Source organism: Botrytis byssoidea (genome assembly GCF_014898295.1).
Source record: "Botrytis byssoidea strain MUCL 94 chromosome Unknown BBYS_002, whole genome shotgun sequence".
NCBI classification, from domain to species: Eukaryota; Fungi; Ascomycota; class Leotiomycetes; order Helotiales; family Sclerotiniaceae; genus Botrytis; species Botrytis byssoidea.
In genome coordinates this window covers 2,311,288-2,330,397 of record NW_024065843.1, presented here as the reverse complement: position 1 = coordinate 2,330,397, position 19,110 = coordinate 2,311,288, and the positions used below count along the sequence as shown (strand labels likewise).

The 19,110-nt window shown below is 42.8% G+C and overlaps 7 protein-coding genes across 7 annotated transcripts; 4 read left to right on the top strand and 3 right to left on the bottom strand.

Annotated features, from left to right (window-relative positions):
• Nucleotides 1-1,018: 1,018 nt before the first annotated feature.
• On the top strand, nucleotides 1,019-2,680 carry EAE97_001449 (uncharacterized protein; the record flags this gene model as incomplete). The annotated part of the gene is made up of 1 exon (XM_038871960.1): nucleotides 1,019-2,680. One exon carries the CDS (start codon nucleotides 1,019-1,021, stop codon nucleotides 2,678-2,680), a length of 1,662 nt encoding a protein of 553 aa, XP_038737861.1.
• A 772-nt stretch (nucleotides 2,681-3,452) lies between these two features.
• Nucleotides 3,453-5,192, bottom strand: EAE97_001448 (uncharacterized protein; the record flags this gene model as incomplete). The annotated part of the gene is made up of 1 exon (XM_038871959.1): nucleotides 3,453-5,192. One exon carries the CDS (start codon nucleotides 5,190-5,192, stop codon nucleotides 3,453-3,455), a length of 1,740 nt encoding a protein of 579 aa, XP_038737860.1.
• Nucleotides 5,193-5,532: 340 nt separating this feature from the next.
• On the top strand, nucleotides 5,533-6,401 carry EAE97_001447 (uncharacterized protein; the record flags this gene model as incomplete). The annotated part of the gene is made up of 3 exons (XM_038871958.1): nucleotides 5,533-5,561; nucleotides 5,736-5,893; nucleotides 5,950-6,401. The coding sequence occupies 3 exons, from the start codon at nucleotides 5,533-5,535 to the stop codon at nucleotides 6,399-6,401; spliced, it is 639 nt and encodes a 212-aa protein (XP_038737859.1).
• A 1,969-nt stretch (nucleotides 6,402-8,370) lies between these two features.
• EAE97_001446 (uncharacterized protein) lies at nucleotides 8,371-12,227 on the top strand. Its single transcript, XM_038871957.1, has 4 exons — nucleotides 8,371-9,003; nucleotides 9,073-10,454; nucleotides 10,579-11,072; nucleotides 11,148-12,227. The coding sequence occupies exons 1-4, from the start codon at nucleotides 8,855-8,857 to the stop codon at nucleotides 11,178-11,180; spliced, it is 2,058 nt and encodes a 685-aa protein (XP_038737858.1). The 5' UTR covers nucleotides 8,371-8,854; the 3' UTR covers nucleotides 11,181-12,227.
• Nucleotides 12,228-13,536: 1,309 nt separating this feature from the next.
• On the bottom strand, nucleotides 13,537-13,875 carry EAE97_001445 (uncharacterized protein; the record flags this gene model as incomplete). The annotated part of the gene is made up of 1 exon (XM_038871956.1): nucleotides 13,537-13,875. The coding sequence occupies one exon, from the start codon at nucleotides 13,873-13,875 to the stop codon at nucleotides 13,537-13,539; it is 339 nt and encodes a 112-aa protein (XP_038737857.1).
• A 2,411-nt stretch (nucleotides 13,876-16,286) lies between these two features.
• EAE97_001444 (uncharacterized protein) lies at nucleotides 16,287-17,576 on the bottom strand (the record flags this gene model as incomplete). Its single annotated transcript, XM_038871955.1, has 1 exon — nucleotides 16,287-17,576. The coding sequence occupies one exon, from the start codon at nucleotides 17,574-17,576 to the stop codon at nucleotides 16,287-16,289; it is 1,290 nt and encodes a 429-aa protein (XP_038737856.1).
• A 385-nt stretch (nucleotides 17,577-17,961) lies between these two features.
• Nucleotides 17,962-18,834, top strand: EAE97_001443 (uncharacterized protein; the record flags this gene model as incomplete). Its single annotated transcript, XM_038871954.1, has 3 exons — nucleotides 17,962-18,017; nucleotides 18,068-18,501; nucleotides 18,557-18,834. 3 exons carry the CDS (start codon nucleotides 17,962-17,964, stop codon nucleotides 18,832-18,834), a joined length of 768 nt encoding a protein of 255 aa, XP_038737855.1.
• Nucleotides 18,835-19,110: the final 276 nt, after the last annotated feature.

Genomic DNA, 19,110 nt, shown 5'->3' with positions numbered 1-19,110 from the left:
TCCAGTATAAAACGGAAACCATCTATATGCATTCTCAGCAGGATACAAGTTCACAATTCCAGATACTCGTTTCATTTCAACTGTCACCTCGACAGTGATATACGATCAACATGTGGAGTTTGCCAAAGCGATGACAGGATTTCGAAGATCTTAAGTGCACCACATGATATTTTAGATGCGGCGGCAATTCTAGGTTTCAATAAGGAAGCGGAAGATGCGCTGGAAAAAGCAGTCAAATTCGTTGAACCCTAGGGTGGACAATGATGATCGTGATTAAGATAGGGCTGTAATGTCGTACCAAATGATACTTCCGGCGGCACAACATTGGTCTTTTATGATTCTGTTTCTACTTTTTAACTTGAGAAGAACGGATAGCAGTCGGCATTCTTGGTTAGATGTTATGGTGCTATTTTGATGTCCGATTATTGCTCGGTGCATGAGTTCGTACTTTCTTCCGGGTGTGGGTTTCACCTCCACGACAGGGTAATGGTCATACGAATATCAGTGGAGCATCGTTTTCTGATAACTAATTTCAACTGTTACCTTGATTGATTGATTGATTGAATATACTACGACCTATCCAAAGCAATCAACTATCATCATGAGAGCAAGCCCACAGACCCACATGGCAAGCTTCGCTCCAATGTAAATGAGTTCAAATAACCTTTACATTCAGTTTTAATTGTCAAGAAGGAACTATATCACAGAATCAGCCTCTTCCGAGAATACCCTCGCTTTGGTAGCTGTGGATTTGAATTAGAAAAAAGGCGCAGGTTGGAAGTAAGTTTTTTCATATATGATGTTGAGTGCCCAGCTGGAGGTGACTAGAAATAGTGTGGCTTGAGTGTGGCTTTAACGTGGTCATTGCCCCTGGAGCTACCTGTCCTACCTAGACAGCTACTTCAACACCCAAAATTAAATTTAGCGCAAGGCTACAAATAAATAACAAGCGAGGTCAACTTTCAATCTCCATTTGCCTCGCCTTAGAGTATCTTCTACAGTTATCTCCAATATCAACATGCCAAGTTCTACCAATATGGATGTCCCGACTAGGAAGCGTAAAGAACGCGATAGCGACTCTACGAATGCTGGCACAAAAAGTGATGACGACAATTCGATCAATGGAGCGCATTTAGAAACAGAACCCACCCCGAAACGACAGAGGACGGTAGAACCTAGACCGGTGCAGATTGAGGATGAGGAGGATTTGAAAAATGGAATGGAAGATCTTGAAGTTGAGGATGGAGATTCGCAACTTATGGTCCCTCGAGAGAAGGCACCAATGGAAGGTTACGACGATCTCTACCTCGATACCATCAATCGCAATGTCTTAGACTTCGATTTCGAAAAGCTCTGTTCGATTTCCCTTTCAAATATCAATGTATACGCTTGTTTAATATGTGGGAAATACTATCAGGGTCGAGGGACAAAGTCTCATGCCTATTTCCATGCTCTTGAGGTAGGGCATCACGTATTCATCAATATGCAAACACAAAAAGTCTACGTTCTACCAGAAGGATACGAGGTAAAAAATAAGAGTCTGGACGACATAAAGTTTGTATCTGATCCTACATACACAAAAGAGCAGGTTATGGCTATGGATCGTGAGGCCAAATCTTCTTGGACTCTATCTGGCAAAGAATATATACCAGGTTTTGTCGGTATGAACAACATCAAGGACAACGACTATTTCAATGTAGTAATACAAGCACTTTCTCATGTGCCGCCTCTTCGAAATTTCTTTTTATTGGAGGACTTTCACAACAAGGCGGAACTCATAAAACGAGTTTCTATTTTATTCCGAAAGATATGGAATCCAAGAGCCTTTAAATCTCACGTCTCTCCACACGAACTTCTCCAAGAGATATCCCTCAAATCAAACAAGAAGTTCAATCTAACCACCCAATCCGACCCTGTCGATTTCCTTTCCTGGTTCCTCAATAACCTACATCTCGCACTCGGGGGTTCCAAAACTAAACCTGGCTCTTCAATAATACAGAAGATATTCCAAGGAAAGCTGAAAGTCGAATCCCAAGCTATTACCGCCAAAGCCGATGCTGGTGATCGATTACGATTTGAAGATGCAGATGTCAAAACTGATGTTAGTAGGTTCATGCTACTCACATTAGATTTACCTCCAGCGCCATTGTTTCAAGACGAATTAGAAAGAAACATCATTCCTCAAATTCCCCTGACCAGTATCCTCGCAAAATACGATGGTCTAAAAGCGCAAGAGCATCTCAACATGCGCAAACGTTACCGATTACTTCATCCACTACCACCCTTTCTCCTCTTCCACATAAAACGATTCTCGCATAACAAGTTCGTCGATGAACGTAATCCTACAATTGTCACGTTCGACGCGCGCAATCTCGATATGTCACCATATATTGAACCCGACATGAAACATGCTAGACCTGGAGAACCAATATGGTACGATTTAGTTGCGAATATAGTACATGAAGCAGTCAGAGGGCGAGAAGATAGTGTAGAAGGAGAATCGGAAAAGAGGAGCTGGAAAGTGCAACTGAGAGACAAGGCGACGGGAGAGTGGAAAGTGGTGCAGGACCTATTTGTGGAAGGAGGGCAAAGAGAATTTTTGCATTTAGGAGAGAGTTACTTGCAGGTTTGGGAGAAGCGAAAAGAGGTTGTTGGGAAAGGGAAGGGCAAGGCTGATTGATGGGGATTCAAAATGCCGTAATTTATACCATTAGGGTGTTCCTTCAAGACTTAGTTGGTGATTCAACTTCGGCTTTCTTCATTGGTAATCACTGCACTCCCTCGAAATCATTTGCAAAAATTTGATCGCCCAGATATTCTTGAGCTATGACACGGACAAAGTGTACACATATCGGGTGATGAATAGGTGGGTCGAGAGGAGATACTAGATGCAAGATGAAGGTGTTGTATGATATAGTCAAGAAATGATACCAGGAAATTTAACAATCATAAAGGTCGTGAAGACCCCAAATTTATTATAGATGATCTTCACATCTTTCTCGCAAAGTGTCTTAGTTCGTATGGTTTTCTTGGGGTGTGTCCGCTCTTGAGAGTATTTTCATTTACAATCTTTCTCCGAATTAGTCGTATCTGCTTGTTACATGAGGGGTCCAGAGACACGTAGCTTATGGGTTGACATTGCTCGGTTGGGAAAAGGGGGAAACGGGTGGGGAAAGAGGTGGGGGTATGCTACCTACAAGTACCTAGGTATGTCCACATGCATGGAACACGACCATGAATACCAAAACTAACACACAATACAACCACGTGCATACGATTCTCAGCAAGATTATCAAGAGCCAGAAGCTACCTCATTATTGAGCTATGTATCTACCTCGATTTCATACATACAAGTAAACGTAATCACAAATGAAGATATCATGCATCCAGCCCTTTATATGACAAGACTCCCCCGGGCCAATTGATCCCCAACTATACATTTGTAAAGCATATTATGCCTCCTTCCCGTTTTCATCCGCATGCCCATTAACACCATTAGTTATCTGTTTCCTCGAGACTTCAAATATGACTGCTCCGTTTCTTCCCGCTGGTGCCTTTTGCCAATTACCTAGACGGTGGGCCTTTCCTACTGCTGCAATAATGCATACACCATCCTTTCCCCTATCACCGCGTTCGAAAACTGATATGTCATTTATGATGCCACGGGCTGGTGCTTGGGATCCATTTTTCTTGGTATTTGCACCATTCATAGGGGTATCAGCGATTCGACCAACGGGGCCCATAGATTCAAGGCTTTTTCTGTCGGCACTGACTCTCCAGGCTCGAACTACACCATCCCAGCTACCACTGAGTACGACGTCGGAGTAGGGAATTGTGGTTAAAGCTGTAATCCAGCGGGGTGAGGGACGAGGTACGATTCTTTTGGAGGGGTCGGTTTCTGCGGATGCTTCTTCGGGTTTGATTGGCTCGTCTGCTCCGTGAGCTTGAGACAATGTGTAGATTGGCTTTTTCTTGTGAATGGTCCAAAGAGACAGTGATCCGTTGTCGCCTCCAGTAATGAACATATCCTCATCAACCATAGCTATGCGGTCGATACTACCCTCAAGCGTACGGAGGTCATTAGGATTATTCTTGTGACGAGACTTCTTCTCACCTCCACCGCCCCGGAAAACTAGTTGTGTTTCCTCCACCACTTTCCATAAACGGGCTGTACGATCACGAGCGCCTACTGATATGCAGCGTTCTTGGGCAAGAGAAGCAATATCCACAACTTCATCCTGATGACCGAACAAAGTTTCCACATATGCACCTTCATCCAAACTCCATATCTTGATCGTTCGATCCTTTGAACTGGAATATAATTGATTTGTTCCTCTTCTGAAAGCTAAACCTGTAATTGAGTCTCGATGTTGCGAAAAAACTCGAATAGGTCGAAGAGTCTCTGCATTCCAAACAATAATCTTTCGATCCACTCCACCTGTTACAACGAATTTACCATCTTGTGAGGCGGCCACACAAATGATTGCGTCGGTATGTCCCATGAAGGATGTCACTTTCGACTTTCGTTGATCCCCTCGTACTGAAGCTACTAGGGTAGGCTTTTTCTTCGGCGGTGGTGAAGGTTTCTTGCTCTTCTTCTTGCCCTTCTTTTGCGGATATTGGTCCCTTGGTAAGTCCTGTATTTTCCATTTGACTAGCCACATATCCTTGGTCACAGTATAGACATATGGCGCACATGTAGCTACACCCGTAAATGAATGCGAATCCTTCTTAAAATGACAACTCGATGCTTCCCCGAATTTTAATTCGTCTGCCAATGTTTTGTATATTTTTCCTTTCGATTCCGCAACATCTTCTTCTAAACGTTCAGCGATCAAATCTCGATCAATTTCCTCGGCGTTAAACCCAATTTCATCATCTGCTACCTCCTCCCGGATATTTTGCAAATATCTTTCTGCTAATCTCAGCCTGCGCTCCGCCGCAGTTTCTTCCTCTCCCTCTCCCTCCAATTCATCATCCGAGGTGAGATCTGCAACGTCGTCGTCCAATTGACCTCCCTCGCTCTCCGAGTCGCTTCCAGAAATCGATTCATCTCTTTCGGTTTTTTTCGCAGGTTTTGGCTGTTTCGCGGGAGCTTTCGATGAGGCAGCTAATCTTTTCTTGGGTACTTCTGGGGCATCATTTCGTTTCCTCTTCTTTTGGGAGTTGGGTATAGTGAAGAAAGAAGACATAATTGTGGTGGTTGTGAAAAGGAAAGGTCACGATAGAAAATACAGAAAAATGTTCGTCCTATCAAAATAATTTTTTGGGTAGGATTATTCTGCCGCAGAATTTCGAGACAGGGATTGAGTGGATCCAAAATGGAGTATATAGTCACGTGATGTCTCTCGAGATTAAAGGTCATGGATTGATATATAGAAAGAATTACAGATTGCGTTCGTAGAGATGTCACATACTAGGTAGATGTAGATTCATAGACCATCTGGATCTATTTCTGGCAGAAATTTATGGTCAAATTGAAACTTGATTTATCGGGATTTTATTCATTCTCACAATCAGAGGGGTGATAAAATGTTCAAGCTTTTGGCGCTAAGACATAAGTATGTTAGCGCCAAATTCAATGAGGCAGCGAGAGCTACACGCGTTGGAGCTCCCAAGTCTCAATAGTTAATACAATCTGAAACTTCATCCTACAACTTAAATCACTATCAACATGTAAGTTTGAATGAACAAAATGTCTGTAGAAGACTGCGCTGACACGATCATTTTCTTAGGGAGGTCTTACTTGGAATAACTGGCAAGGACTTTACCATCATTGCGGCTTCAAAAGCTGCCATGAGAGGTGCAACCATTCTCAAAGCTTCAGATGACAAGACAAGAGCATTAAACCAACATACCTTGATGGCATTTTCCGGAGAGGCTGGAGATACAAGTAATTGTCCACGGTCTTCTGCAACAAGATAATATGCTAATATTAGCGCTTCACAGTTCAATTCGCAGAATACATTCAAGCCAACGCTCAACTTTACTCCATGCGCAATAACATCGATCTCTCCCCATCCGCGGTCGCTCACTTTGTCCGTGGTGAATTAGCACAATCTCTTCGCTCCCGCAAACCATACAATGTCAACCTTCTCCTCGGTGGTGTTGATCCTATTACCGACAAGCCCAGCTTATACTGGCTCGATTACCTAGCGTCACTTGCACCCCTTCCATATGCAGCTCACGGCTATGCACAATACTACTGCTTGTCTATTCTTGATAAACATCATCACCCAGATATTGATTTCGAACAGGGAATGAAGGTTTTGAGGATGTGTACAGATGAGTTGAAGAGAAGGCTGCCGATTGATTTCAAGGGAATGACTGTTAAAGTTATTACGAAGGAGGGAATCAAGGAGCTTGATTATGATGACAGTGCGAGAATTGACTGCCCTTAGAGGGTTGATTCGAGGATGGTTTCTTATGAGGGGCCTTTTATGACACAGGAGATAAACTATGAATTAAGGTATGGGTGTATATTAGCGTGGCATCAAATGGCATAAACTGGCGATACCTATTTTGATGACTCGTTACTGGAAATGCATCGTGATTTGGTCCGTCTAGAAGTTGTTGGTACATTTGAAATGACGCTCCGCTCGCCCTTCCGGGGGATCATTGCCGTGGTGGCTACCTTTGTTTATCTGCGACATTTGCAAACGTTGTGTGGTTCAAACCTACCAGTCTTGTTGCCGGGTATATGCAGGAATTATTTGAAACCTAAGGTTTATCGATGCCTACCCTCTTTATCCATCGTCCGTATCTTGCTGCGTGCAACCAGTATATGCATTGGACAAAGATCAACCACGATAAGAGCGTAAAGTTCAACTTACACATTGACACCGACCTCACATGCCCCAGTAAGAAGATGTAAATTTCCAAAGACTTTTTTCATGAAGTACAGTCTCAGGCGGGTTCTCTTTTTTATAGCCGAAACTTAGATGAAGGTCACATTCATAGATGTCTCTCATTATTCTGGAAGTTGGAGATCGATCGACGGTCTAGAACATGCCTGCAACTTTAACATGGCGAATGCTTCTTTTCACTTCATCAAAAAAGATAGGTACTGTGTAGACATGCATAGTGACCCATGCTAAGATGGGTATTGTAGAATGGTGAATCAAATGTGAGGGTATAGATGCAGTGGATGTCTGGAAGGGGAAAGCAGATTTGAGTCTGACAGGAGGACTCTTATACCATGATCTTACGGGTGACACTTGCTATTATATATATAAATACAGTACTGACTATCTGATCAGAGTTTATACCTATAAACTATCTAAAATTATATCTTGATCCTTCTTCTATTATTGAACGTACTGACATAGTTTTCTCGTGACAGTGTGGTAAGATTACATAGTGGTTGCAATACTCGCCCCAATGTTGGACTGAAACATAAATGATGAATGTGCGACGTCATTTGATACGAACCTACTCGCGTCAACATCAGACAGGGAGGGGCGGGTACTAGTAGTCCGACAATTGAAATGAAGAAAGGTAGGAGACAAAGGTAATATCTAGAAATAATGTATCATATAGGTATCTATCTACCTAGGAGGCAGCAACCAGATAAATATAATAAATATACCAAGACTGATACAAACAATAGGTTAGGAACAGAATAATGGAGCGAAGCGAAGAAGCCTCCACGGCAGTGGCCCAGCGGAGCGTCATCCAAACCAAATGAATAAGTGGAAATAATTTGCTGTGACCAAAAGCTTGAGTACTACTAGAGTCAGTAATGAGTACACTCTGTATATATAACAAGACTGAATGAATGAGTAGCTCGTGAGTAAGTATCTGGTAGATGTCGAGTGGGTAGCTGGAAATACCCAAGTACAGTACGATACACGGCAAACGTATGGATATTGTTCATTTTAGTTAAGTGTTACCCAGGTAGGTATATATTTCGTACAAAGATTCTAGACGGCCAGTTACCTACGGTATTACCTTTCTAAGTAGGTAGGGTACCTGTATACCAGGGATTCCTTTTACTAGGCTCCTAGGCATAGGACGGAATACAGTGCGGGCGGCGGGATGATATCGAACATTGGGTTTCTCTCATACCTACTACTACTACGAGTACTAGGTACCTACGATGTACAATGTAGATACCCGACCCAGCAGTTAAGGGTTGAGAACTTTAAAATTCTTGATTTCTCATTGGTTCATCGTTGCTAAAATTATCAAGAAGGGTTTAGCTAAGGGTCTTCCCTCTCCACTTAACTCAATCGAGACTAGCCTCTTTTTCTTTTTTTGCCTCTCTTACCCAGTTACCACGATTGGAATACGCACTTAGTCAAAAATCGAAAATTCTATTAGGAGAGGAGTACTAAGCTGCTTCTACCAGTACTAAAATTCTTTCTCTTTTCCTTCGAACCTCTTCCTCTTCAACCACACAAAATAAAAATAAAATCTCTTCCTTCTTCAACCCCGATAACATCATACAACTTCTTCTTTTTTACGATCAATTTCTTTCTTTTTTTCTTCCTTTCGGTCTTTGAAGTTTCTTTCGAGGGCTATTAAGAAAACAAGTTAAAAAGAGTTTGACGATCGTCTCAACATTCACGTTTCCTTACTCTTCTTATTTATAAAAGACGAACGGAAGCAACAACCTCATCCAAATTTCCTTCTTTTTAATCGTTTCCTCTGCGTTTCGGTTTCTTAGATTTCTGATTATCATCTCAACGGTCTTTTTACACGAGACGTTCAAAAGTTACCACAAAAGACTTTTCAAAGTCAACCCTAATTTGTTCGATAATACTACGGCCGAATTACGAAGAACCCTTATCAATCGATACCCGATAACCTCACGACTTTTACACAACTTCGATCTTCCTGAACTTTATTCAACATGGCGGATCAACTCAACATGAATGGTCTCAACCTTAACGGTGGTGAACCTCGATCATATATCCCTCCCCACATGCGAGGCAAGATGGGTGGCCCTGCTCCAAGCGGCCCACCAGCAAACTTGAATGGTAGTGCTTGGGCCCCTCAAGGGTGAGTTATCTCGATCTTCATCAGATGCATTTGTAATGATAGATGTGCTGACTTGTTTTCTCCTTTTAGCAACGGATACGCTAATGGTCCACGCCCAGCTGGAGGTGAATCTTGGGCTAATGCTCCTGATTTCACCCCACGTGGAAACGGTGCACCACGAGGTGGAAACAACTGGAACCCATCTGGTCCTCCATCCTTCAACAAGAACGCCTATGGAAATCCTGCAGCTGGTGCCGGCGGTCCTGGAGGTGCAGGAGGTTCTGGTGGCGCTGGTGGTGGTGGTGGTGGTGGTGGTCAAGCTCGTGGTGGTGGAGATGGACAATGGCGAGATGGAAAACACATTGCTGGGCCTGCCAACGCTCGTTTAGAACGTGAGCTCTTCGGTGTTGCCGATGATCCAACCAAGCAACAAACCGGTATCAACTTCGAAAAGTACGATGATATCCCAGTTGAAGCATCTGGTCAAGATGTCCCAGAACCAGTCCTCAAGTTCACCAACCCTCCTCTCGACGATCATCTCATCAAGAACATTGAGTTGGCACATTACAAAGTCCCAACCCCAGTTCAAAAATACTCCATCCCAATTGTTATGGGTGGACGTGATTTGATGGCTTGTGCTCAAACTGGTTCCGGAAAGACTGGTGGTTTCTTGTTCCCCATTTTGTCTCAAGCATTCCAGACTGGTCCATCTCCCGTTCCAGCTAATGCTGCAGGAAGCTTCGGTCGCACTCGTAAGGCTTACCCAACTTCCTTGATCCTCGCTCCAACTCGTGAGCTTGTTTCCCAAATTTACGATGAATCCCGCAAATTCGCCTACAGATCCTGGGTTCGCCCTTGTGTCGTTTATGGTGGTGCCGATATTGGTTCTCAACTTCGCCAAATGGAACGTGGTTGTGATCTCCTCGTTGCTACTCCAGGTCGTCTTGTCGATTTGATTGAACGAGGCCGCATTTCTCTTCAAAACATCAAGTACTTGGTTCTTGATGAGGCTGATCGTATGCTGGACATGGGTTTCGAACCACAAATTCGACGAATTGTTGAGGGTGAGGACATGCCAGGTGTTCAAAACCGTCAAACCCTCATGTTTTCAGCCACCTTCCCTCGCGATATCCAAATGCTTGCCCGTGATTTCTTGAAGGATTACGTTTTCTTGTCTGTTGGTCGTGTTGGTTCCACTTCTGAGAACATCACTCAAAAGGTTGAATACGTCGAGGACATTGATAAGCGTTCCGTTCTTTTGGACATTCTCCACACCCACGGTGCTGGTCTTACTCTCATCTTCGTTGAGACTAAGCGTATGGCCGATTCCTTGTCAGACTTCTTGATTAACCAAAACTTCCCCGCCACCTCTATTCACGGTGATCGTACTCAACGTGAGCGTGAACGTGCTCTTGAGATGTTCAGAAACGGTCGTTGCCCAATTCTTGTTGCTACTGCTGTCGCAGCCAGAGGTATGTTGTAAATTTTGCGGTCTTTGCCTCCGATCTTGTTTCCCTCTCCACGCTTTCCCCCCTACACAATCTTCTTTCAAGAGATTTTATTTTTGAATGTTCAATGCTAACTTGATCTTTAAAGGGTTGGATATTCCCAATGTTAAGCATGTAGTCAACTACGACCTTCCTACCGACATTGATGACTATGTTCATCGTATTGGTCGTACAGGTCGTGCTGGTAATACCGGTATCTCGACTGCATTCTTCAACCGTGGAAACCGTGGTGTCTGTCGCGATCTTATTGAGCTCTTGAAGGAAGCTAACCAAGAGATTCCATCCTTCCTCGAGAACATTGCTCGTGAAGGTGGTGGCTTTGGTGGTGGACGAGGAGGTCGATCTGGTGGTCGTGGACGTGGTGGTGGAGCCAACCGTGATTTCCGTAAATTCGGCGGAGGTGGCGGTGGTGGATTCAACGGAGGTGGTGGATTCGGTGGACCTCCAGCCTCTGGTGGATATGGTGGTGGTGGTGGTGGCTTCGGTGGTCCACCTGCTCCAGCTAGCTACGGCCCTCCTCCAGGACAATATGGCGGTAGTGGTGGTTACGGTGGCGGCAATGGTGGAGGTTATGGCAATCCAGTAAGTTCTATTCCGCAATTATCCTTTCCGATGCCCAACGCGCATTAAAACAATTACTGACTTTTGGTTCCTCAGTCGGCTGGTGGTGGTGGCCAAAGTTGGTGGTAAAAAATCTACACGAAACGCTTTTAGTTCCTTGGTCGATTTCGTATTTCGATTTCGGCACTCTAGATCTTGAACGGAGGCGTTTAGTGGAAATTGGTGGTCATTGTACCTCTCATTAATATCCTCAAAAAAAAAACTTGCTTTTCTCTGTCGACTTTTCCTTACACCTCAGCTTTACATTTGCTCCTCGACGAATTATTCTGCGCCCTTTCTGTTTTCTGGTAGCAATACCCACGATTAAAGTCTACTCTTGCATTCAGCGATAGAGTCGGACTTTTACACGTGGTCTCGCTCGACCATTGATCGACATACGATAGAACCTGCCTTTTGTTTATGACTGTCGCCTCGCATCGATACCCATTATAGAAAGGCAGTTAGACGGCTGACACGAGATGTCATCCTTTTACTGCTTACCGGTCATGATGCTTTTTATTACCTGGATTAGGGGGCTTTATAAGCTTTCATCTAGGTTTTCCAAGAAACGCATTACGATAGACATGTTCTCCAAAACCTTACTGGTCCTGCTTTCAGCATTTCCATGGATCATGAGTCCTCCACTCTGGAAGATTTGCAAATATTCTCGTTCTTTTCTTTACATTGCATTTTGCTGCATTTCGCATTTCTAGATAGAAAAAAAGTGGGATTCATATTCTCGATATTTTCTTCTTCGTTGTCTTTTATTCACAAGGCACATGGCAAGGGAGGATACCATTTGAGAGCTTGAATTGAAGGCTTTCCTCTTACTTTTTCATTTTTCACATCATCTACGAGTGGGCGTCTTTTACGATCAAATCGATTTACGACAGTGGCACAACATAGAATAGGCATTTCTCTTCTTAGAAAAGATTTAAGGGAAGAGTTGGTGCTTGTTCTCTATAACGCTGATGGCATTCGGAAGTGCTCCTGTCCATTCAGGCTGAGACTGAGACTCAAAAAGTTGGCAGGTACGGCAGAAAGAAGTCTGCTTCATATGATGAATGGAGGAAAAAAGAAATATGGAATGGGATGGATGATTAATTACTTTGAATGAATATGAAAAGTCTTTCCACAACCAATGCTCTGTCTAACGTGATACTACCGGTGTAATTTGACACGTCTACAATTGCCTCTTAGCCTCTCGCTCTTGTCTCTCTCCACCTCGTCTTTTTGTCCTTGATCCCCGCCTGTCTTCTTGCTCTGCCTATATCTCTCTGTCTTAATATTTTTATCCTTACCATGGATGTCCTTATTTCCCTACCCGGCCTTTGTACGTCCTGATTGTTTGTGGTTCCCCTATCATTATCTCTACGGACGTCATCTCCCTGACTTGTCTTTATATCCCCTTGTCTTCCTACTCTATACTGCCTTTTTTCCTCCCTACAAAGGACATTATCTCGCCCTGCCTTCACTGAATGCATCACGCGATTTCAAACCCTCAAATGAGTTCAAAAACTCAGTTAATTTTAATAACTCGATTGGTTTAAGTGTTTCAAATGGTTTCCGTGCTTTAAATGATTTCAATATTCTACATGATCTCAAATTCCCAAACACTTTCAATGCTTCAAATGATTTCAATATTTCAAATAATTTCAATATTCCAAATAGTTTCCGTCCCTCAAATAATAACGAAACTTCAAAGTTCTAAATGATTTCAATATTTCAAATAATTTCAATATTCTAAATAGTTTTTGTACCTCAAATGATAGAAATGCTTCAAAGTTTTAAATGATTTCAATTCCTTAAATGATCTTAATATTCTATATGATTCCAAAGTCCCAGATGCTTTTAATACTTCAAGTGATCTCCGTGTTTTAAATGATCTCAATATTCTATATGATTTCAAAGTCGCAGATACCTCCAATACCTTATGTGATTTCAATATCTCTAACTATCCCAATTTCTTCGAGGGTTTCAACGCATCACAAGATTTCAATGTTTCCAATGGATTTGATTTCTGTAAAGGTACCAATACTTCAAGTTGGTTCGATTCCTCCAATGGTTTCAATGTTCCAAATAACTTGAATGGTCCAAATGGTTGCATTGATCCATACGGAAAGACGCCTGCGTGTATCTGGCTAAAATACCGTAACATCCATCTTGTAACTAAAGAAGTGCTTAACAACGAAAAATAAAACAAGTCAATGGTAGGTATAGTCTAATCTTTGGTTCAGAGTCAAGTGATGACTTGTTACTTGTTCATAGAGCTTTATACTCATTCACATCCCGCTGTATGCCACTTTGATATCCCGTCAATTGAAGAAGATAACCTTACTTAAAGAGCGTAAGAAATAAAAGATCCAATCCAAGATTCGTCCAGCATGTATCATTTCCTTCCCTTTTATCTTCCTTCACGATTCAACCGCTTTCGCTCCATCTGACTTCAAAATAACGGGATCCCTTTTTCAACAATCCTTCTCAAATCCTTCAAATGCTTTCCTTTGTCCGTCGCTGCATCACCATAGACTGAGGTGGATGCTCTAGGAGAGGTCGCTGTGCTTGTTGTCTCAACAGAGCAGGCAAAAACGCCACTTTCTACGTTAATGATAATAGAAGTACAAAGGCCAGTTGCTGCGACGCCACTAATGAAACCAACATTGCATGGTTTACCCAGGTCGGCCTTTGCACAGGTTTGGACGAGGCTTGCTCTACTTCTAGTGGTGGTTGGAGCGGCCATCGCGAGGGTGAGGAGAGGGATGAGGGTAAGGATCGAGAATTGCATTGTGTATTTTGGTGATCTCGTGGTAGGTTCTGAATATAGATATGAAGAACTTTCGAAAATAGTAAGATAATTGCCTGGGAAATATCAGTAAACATCCATGAAAGTAAGTAAGGAGTGAAATCTTCTTACACTGCAAATGTAATATGATAACTATAACAGAAATCAAGGTCTGTGGAATGTAAAGGAATGAATCGTGGGGTTCTTGCCGCCAAACGCCAAGTAAATAACTTGTAGAGAACGAGAGAATGAGATAACTTTATAATGCTGAGTGTCGGATCTTCGAAAGAAGCTCAATATGTAGTGCCTTATCATCTCAAATAAATATATTCTGCTACCTACCGAATTGAAGCTTCCTCCGGAAAATCCTTACCTACCAAGGTGGTTTTTGCCGTGTCGCTAACCCCTGCGGCTTACTTCCATCCAGGCTTTAGCACTCGTTTCAATCACCCCCACGATATTTTTCACCAATCGTAATTCAAGAACATGTATGGTTTGTATGCGGGATAGCCTTGAAGGTCCAAGGGGGAATTATGACCAGTAAAATCGCTAGACGCAGTGACCTGAGGTATGTGGTCCGAAATAATTCTCGGACGACATATTTAAATGAAACAATAAAAGAACGGCAAAATCGCACCGATAAGAATATTACTTTACCCAGAACCCTAGACTCCAATGAATACCCATGATTTGATAAGTACATGCTTGTTAAGTTTCGTCCCTGACAGATCTTCAGATTGCGCCAGATTGTGGAGATGTTTGGACCTACTGAGTGTGTAGTTTATAGTAGTAGTGGTCTTAGCAATTTTTGCCGAGGAACTTCACATGTTACACGACTGGCTAGTACCACAGCTCGAAAGCCCCCAACGGACCTCCATGAAAACTTGCTATCGATTCATCTAGATTAACAAGCATAGTTCGAGGCTTGTCAGGATAAAAAATCTCCACCATACGGCAATTTAGATTAACGCGCGTCATTTTTGAGGGTGCGGGACATTGATACTTCAATAGATGATTATATCTGTAGTCTGATTTCGGATTTTGTGTATCTAGGTTGCCCATTAGGAGTCAAGAAAGTTTCATCAAGCTAATAAAGTTGATGACACTTGGGGTTTGATTTTAGTAAAATACAGTGCCAATTTTGTGTTTGCATGCAATAAGCGTGGTGCTTTTTATTTATAGAGTTGCATTCACCAGTACTAAGTGTTTCTATCCACTTTCTGTTCAATCCTCAACAATTCATCTTTGTTAGCGTATCAATGACGGTTCGGATGATCTCTATCGAGGAATAGAAATATGAACCAGGCTGATGATGTAGAAGAGACTGTAGGAGCCTTTTCCCGCAAGACCAGGCAATGAAAATGCTTTGTCCCCTCGCTTCATTAAGCGAGTAGAAGAACCGTAGACATGTTGCCCAACAACAGATAGAGAGAGGATATGCAACGAGACCGCAAACGCCGTTGAAAGCAAAACAGACATTGGGTGCGATAACAAGTGTTCCTTGTATGCAGCGCCTTATCTTATTGGGACTCGACGAATGAAGTGATTTCTGACAGAAGATTAGACAGACAGCAATGCAAATCAGAGTTCCCGATAGTCCGGGCTTAAGTCAAACAATTAAAGGCTCTCAATGTCTAAAGGCAGCACCTTATCCACAATGGAGGTGGTATCTCAAGTCATTGAAAGCTTGTAGTGTAATGCAACCTGAAGTTTCACCACAGATCACACGCCTAAGACTCTTTTCCGTTCAAGACCAGAATCTTTGCAGACATCGATTGAACTTTCACTAGTAATAGCTGTTGACACAATTTATTGATGTTACTTTAGTTCCTGTCTCAATCACTACCTAGAGAACAATAAGCCGTGTTTGTGTAGATAACGATGAACCGCAGATGGCAATGCTAGATTACGTTCAAATATACAAATGGCAACGGCAAGAACTATTCGTTTGATGTTCTATTCCTCATTAGATCATGGGTAGGTAGGTAATATCGGCCTAAATTTCCGCATTGATGTCCCTAGACTTCATTGGACTTTCCCATGTGTAACCTTCTCCAACCTTTCGAAGAATTCTTCTTCAACATTCAGGAATACCGAATTCGTCAGGAACCGCAACTCACGACCTACCAGGCAAAACCTGGGGAGTAAATATGGGTCCCAACCTGAGTTTCTACCACTGCGCCAACTCACTTCATACTCTCAAAGGAATGTGCCTATCCTAAATCTATAAAGGACGGTTTTCTTCTTTAATGTCACCGTCGCTTTATTGGTGAAGAGGTGAGGCTGGCTGATTAGCGAGTCGATAAATTTCGAAAGTCAATCTTCATTCACAATGCAAATCTGGTGTACTTGACTTATCATGGTATTCTATTTGATCATAACGTATATCTCTAACGTTTCTAAAGATGCCCTTCTCAACTCTTAAAAAAGGTCAACGCGCCTGCAACCAAAGCTTGCACACCGGTCTTTAGTGTTGGCTGTATCATCGGCGCGAATAATGGACTATGATTGATTGGTACATCTTCCATCCTTCCTGCTTCCTTAGCTTTCCTGATGACTTCAGGATCTGTACCACCAAAGAGCCAATAACAGGAAGGTACACCTTTTCCACCCTCTTTGTTCGGTGCCTCTGTTGCCAAGGTGCCAAAATCTTCCGACCCACCTAAAGGTGCGCAATTCTGATTGTGATTTTCCCCAAACACATCATCGAAGGTATCTGATAGTTTTTGTGTGGTGTCATCATCATTGACCAAGAAGGGGAAGCTGCTCGTCGGTTCGAATAGAGGTTCCTTCGTGGCATTTGAAGCATCAGATTCTGCTTTCACGATTCTTCTGATCGATTTCAAAACCTTTTCTCTTGTCTCGGGATTAAAATTCCTCACGTTAATCTTTAAAACAGCTTCATCTGCAATGATATTCTCCGTCATGCCCGCAACAACGCTTCCTACTGTTATTACAGCCGAATCTTGAGGGTTAACTTCCCTGCTTATGATTCCTTGCAATCGTACCACGATATTAGCAGCCATAAACACCGGATCGATCGTCATATGTGGCTGCGATGCATGTCCACCCTTCCCATAAACTGTCACTCGGAAACTATACGCAGCAGATCCAGAGATCCCTGTTCGCGTTCCCACTTGTCCGGCTGCAAGTGGCATTACATGCTGTCCTAATACCACATCCGGAATAGGACACGCGTGTCTTTCGGGATCATACAATCCGTCTTCTATCATAGCTTTCGCTCCTGCACCTCGCTCTTCATTTGGTTGGAACAATATCACCAATGTACCTTTCCAAATGGGCTTTGCTTTTGATAATGTTTCTGCAGCGGCTAACATACATGCTATATGCATATCATGTCCACAGGCGTGCATTACATCCTTTTCAATGCCATCTGCACCATCAACTTCTCTTTTCGTGCTAGCATATGGTAGACCAGTCAATTCCTTGACGGGCAATGCATCAATATCTGCACGAAGGAGAACAGTAGGTCCAGAAGAGTTCTTCAAAATTCCAATGAGGCCGGTACCTCCGATACTTGTGCGAACTTCGAAACCGGGGAGCTTTCGAAGTTCCTTTGCAGCAGTCTCTGAAGCCAGATGCTCCTGGAGTGACAGCCCGGGATTTTGATGAAGATTTTTGTAGACTGATTCGTAGTAGCTCAAGTCAGGAATATACTCCTGGAGTAGCGATGGGATACTCATGCTTGCTGTTTTTCTCAAGCTATCAGCAACAGTTAACGATAATTGATGAAAACAATTAACCCAAAGCCTGTATCGATATGGAGAACTGAGGTCTTATCACCAATGGACAGTCTTGATATATTGACAACTCGAATGAAGAGAACCGATTGATAAGCTCCAGTGTAAAGATACGAGCGGGGTCTCCATAGATACAGTGATGGCACGTGATAGACTGGATTAAAGAGACCCCTAAGCTTGCCCACATTTCCCCATCTTCGTCCAACGTTCCCCCGCTATATGCGGGGCAAGCGGCTTTATCGAGTTCAGAACAACATTTCCAGATAACAAATGAAGCTCCAGGCAATCAAATTCTCTTCTTAAACTCTAGACATACTCACGACACAAAATGGCCGATAATAACTTGGTCGATCGACTAGCCCTTATCACGGGTGCATCTGGAGGGTAAGAAGCACCATTCTTCACCTCAATAATTATGAATAACAAGAAGATAGAATAGGATCAGCGTGTGCTCGTGCATTTGCAGCTGAAGGTGTTAATCTTGCGCTCACATATTCTACTTCCAAAGATGCCATTGATAAACTCCTAGATGAATTACGTCAAACATCATCAGGGGAAGATCTTCGAATCTCTATTCATCAAGTGGATATGGGTTCCCCAGAACAAATCTCGGGTCTCTTTGATGAGATCAAACGTGATCATGGGGGTCGCACAGTAGATATCTTAATATCAAATGCTGGTTATGGAAAGAGAATTGTAGATATATCAGACATCCCATTGGAGGAATTTGACTATACCCTCAACATCAATTTGAGAGCCTCGTTCATATTAGTTAAGGGCGTAGTGGAAGGGATGAAGGCACAAAAGTGGGGGAGAATTATCTTTATATCGAGTATAGCTGCTTATGGAGCTGGACTCAATGGTTGCCGTATGATATATACTTTCCATTTCTTTCCTTGAGTTCTTGACTGATGTGCACTTAGACTACGCTGCTTCGAAAGGTGGTCTTACGTCTATGATGAAGAACTTATCACTTCACCTTGCCGAGTACAAAATTACAGTCAATGATGTGGCACCGGCAATGATTGGCAACACAGGTATGATTCCAAATGCCGATGTTGCTCCTGGTTTACTTGATGCAATTCCACTACATCGATTGGGCACTCCAGAAGAATGCTCGAATGCAGTTATGATGTTTGCAAAGACTGGATACGTTACTGGTCAGAGCTTGTTGCTTGCAGGAGGGTTAAATCATAAGTAGACAACCTTTGGCATTATGTTCAGGAGCTCGTTGCAATCTTATCATAAGAAGGCACATATACGGGTAGGGCTGCATTAATAATGGTACTGTCAGGTACCTAGATTGAGCTTGCTGGGCCCATCACAAAATGATAGCGAGGAGAATGAACCCCTTAAAATGTCGAAGCGAACATTGGAAATTCACGTTTCAGTATTTATGAAAACATTGTATAAAATGCGAATCACTTGAGTCCTAAGTCTTGAGCCTTCGAGGAACTTCTTGTATCCGATTGTCCAC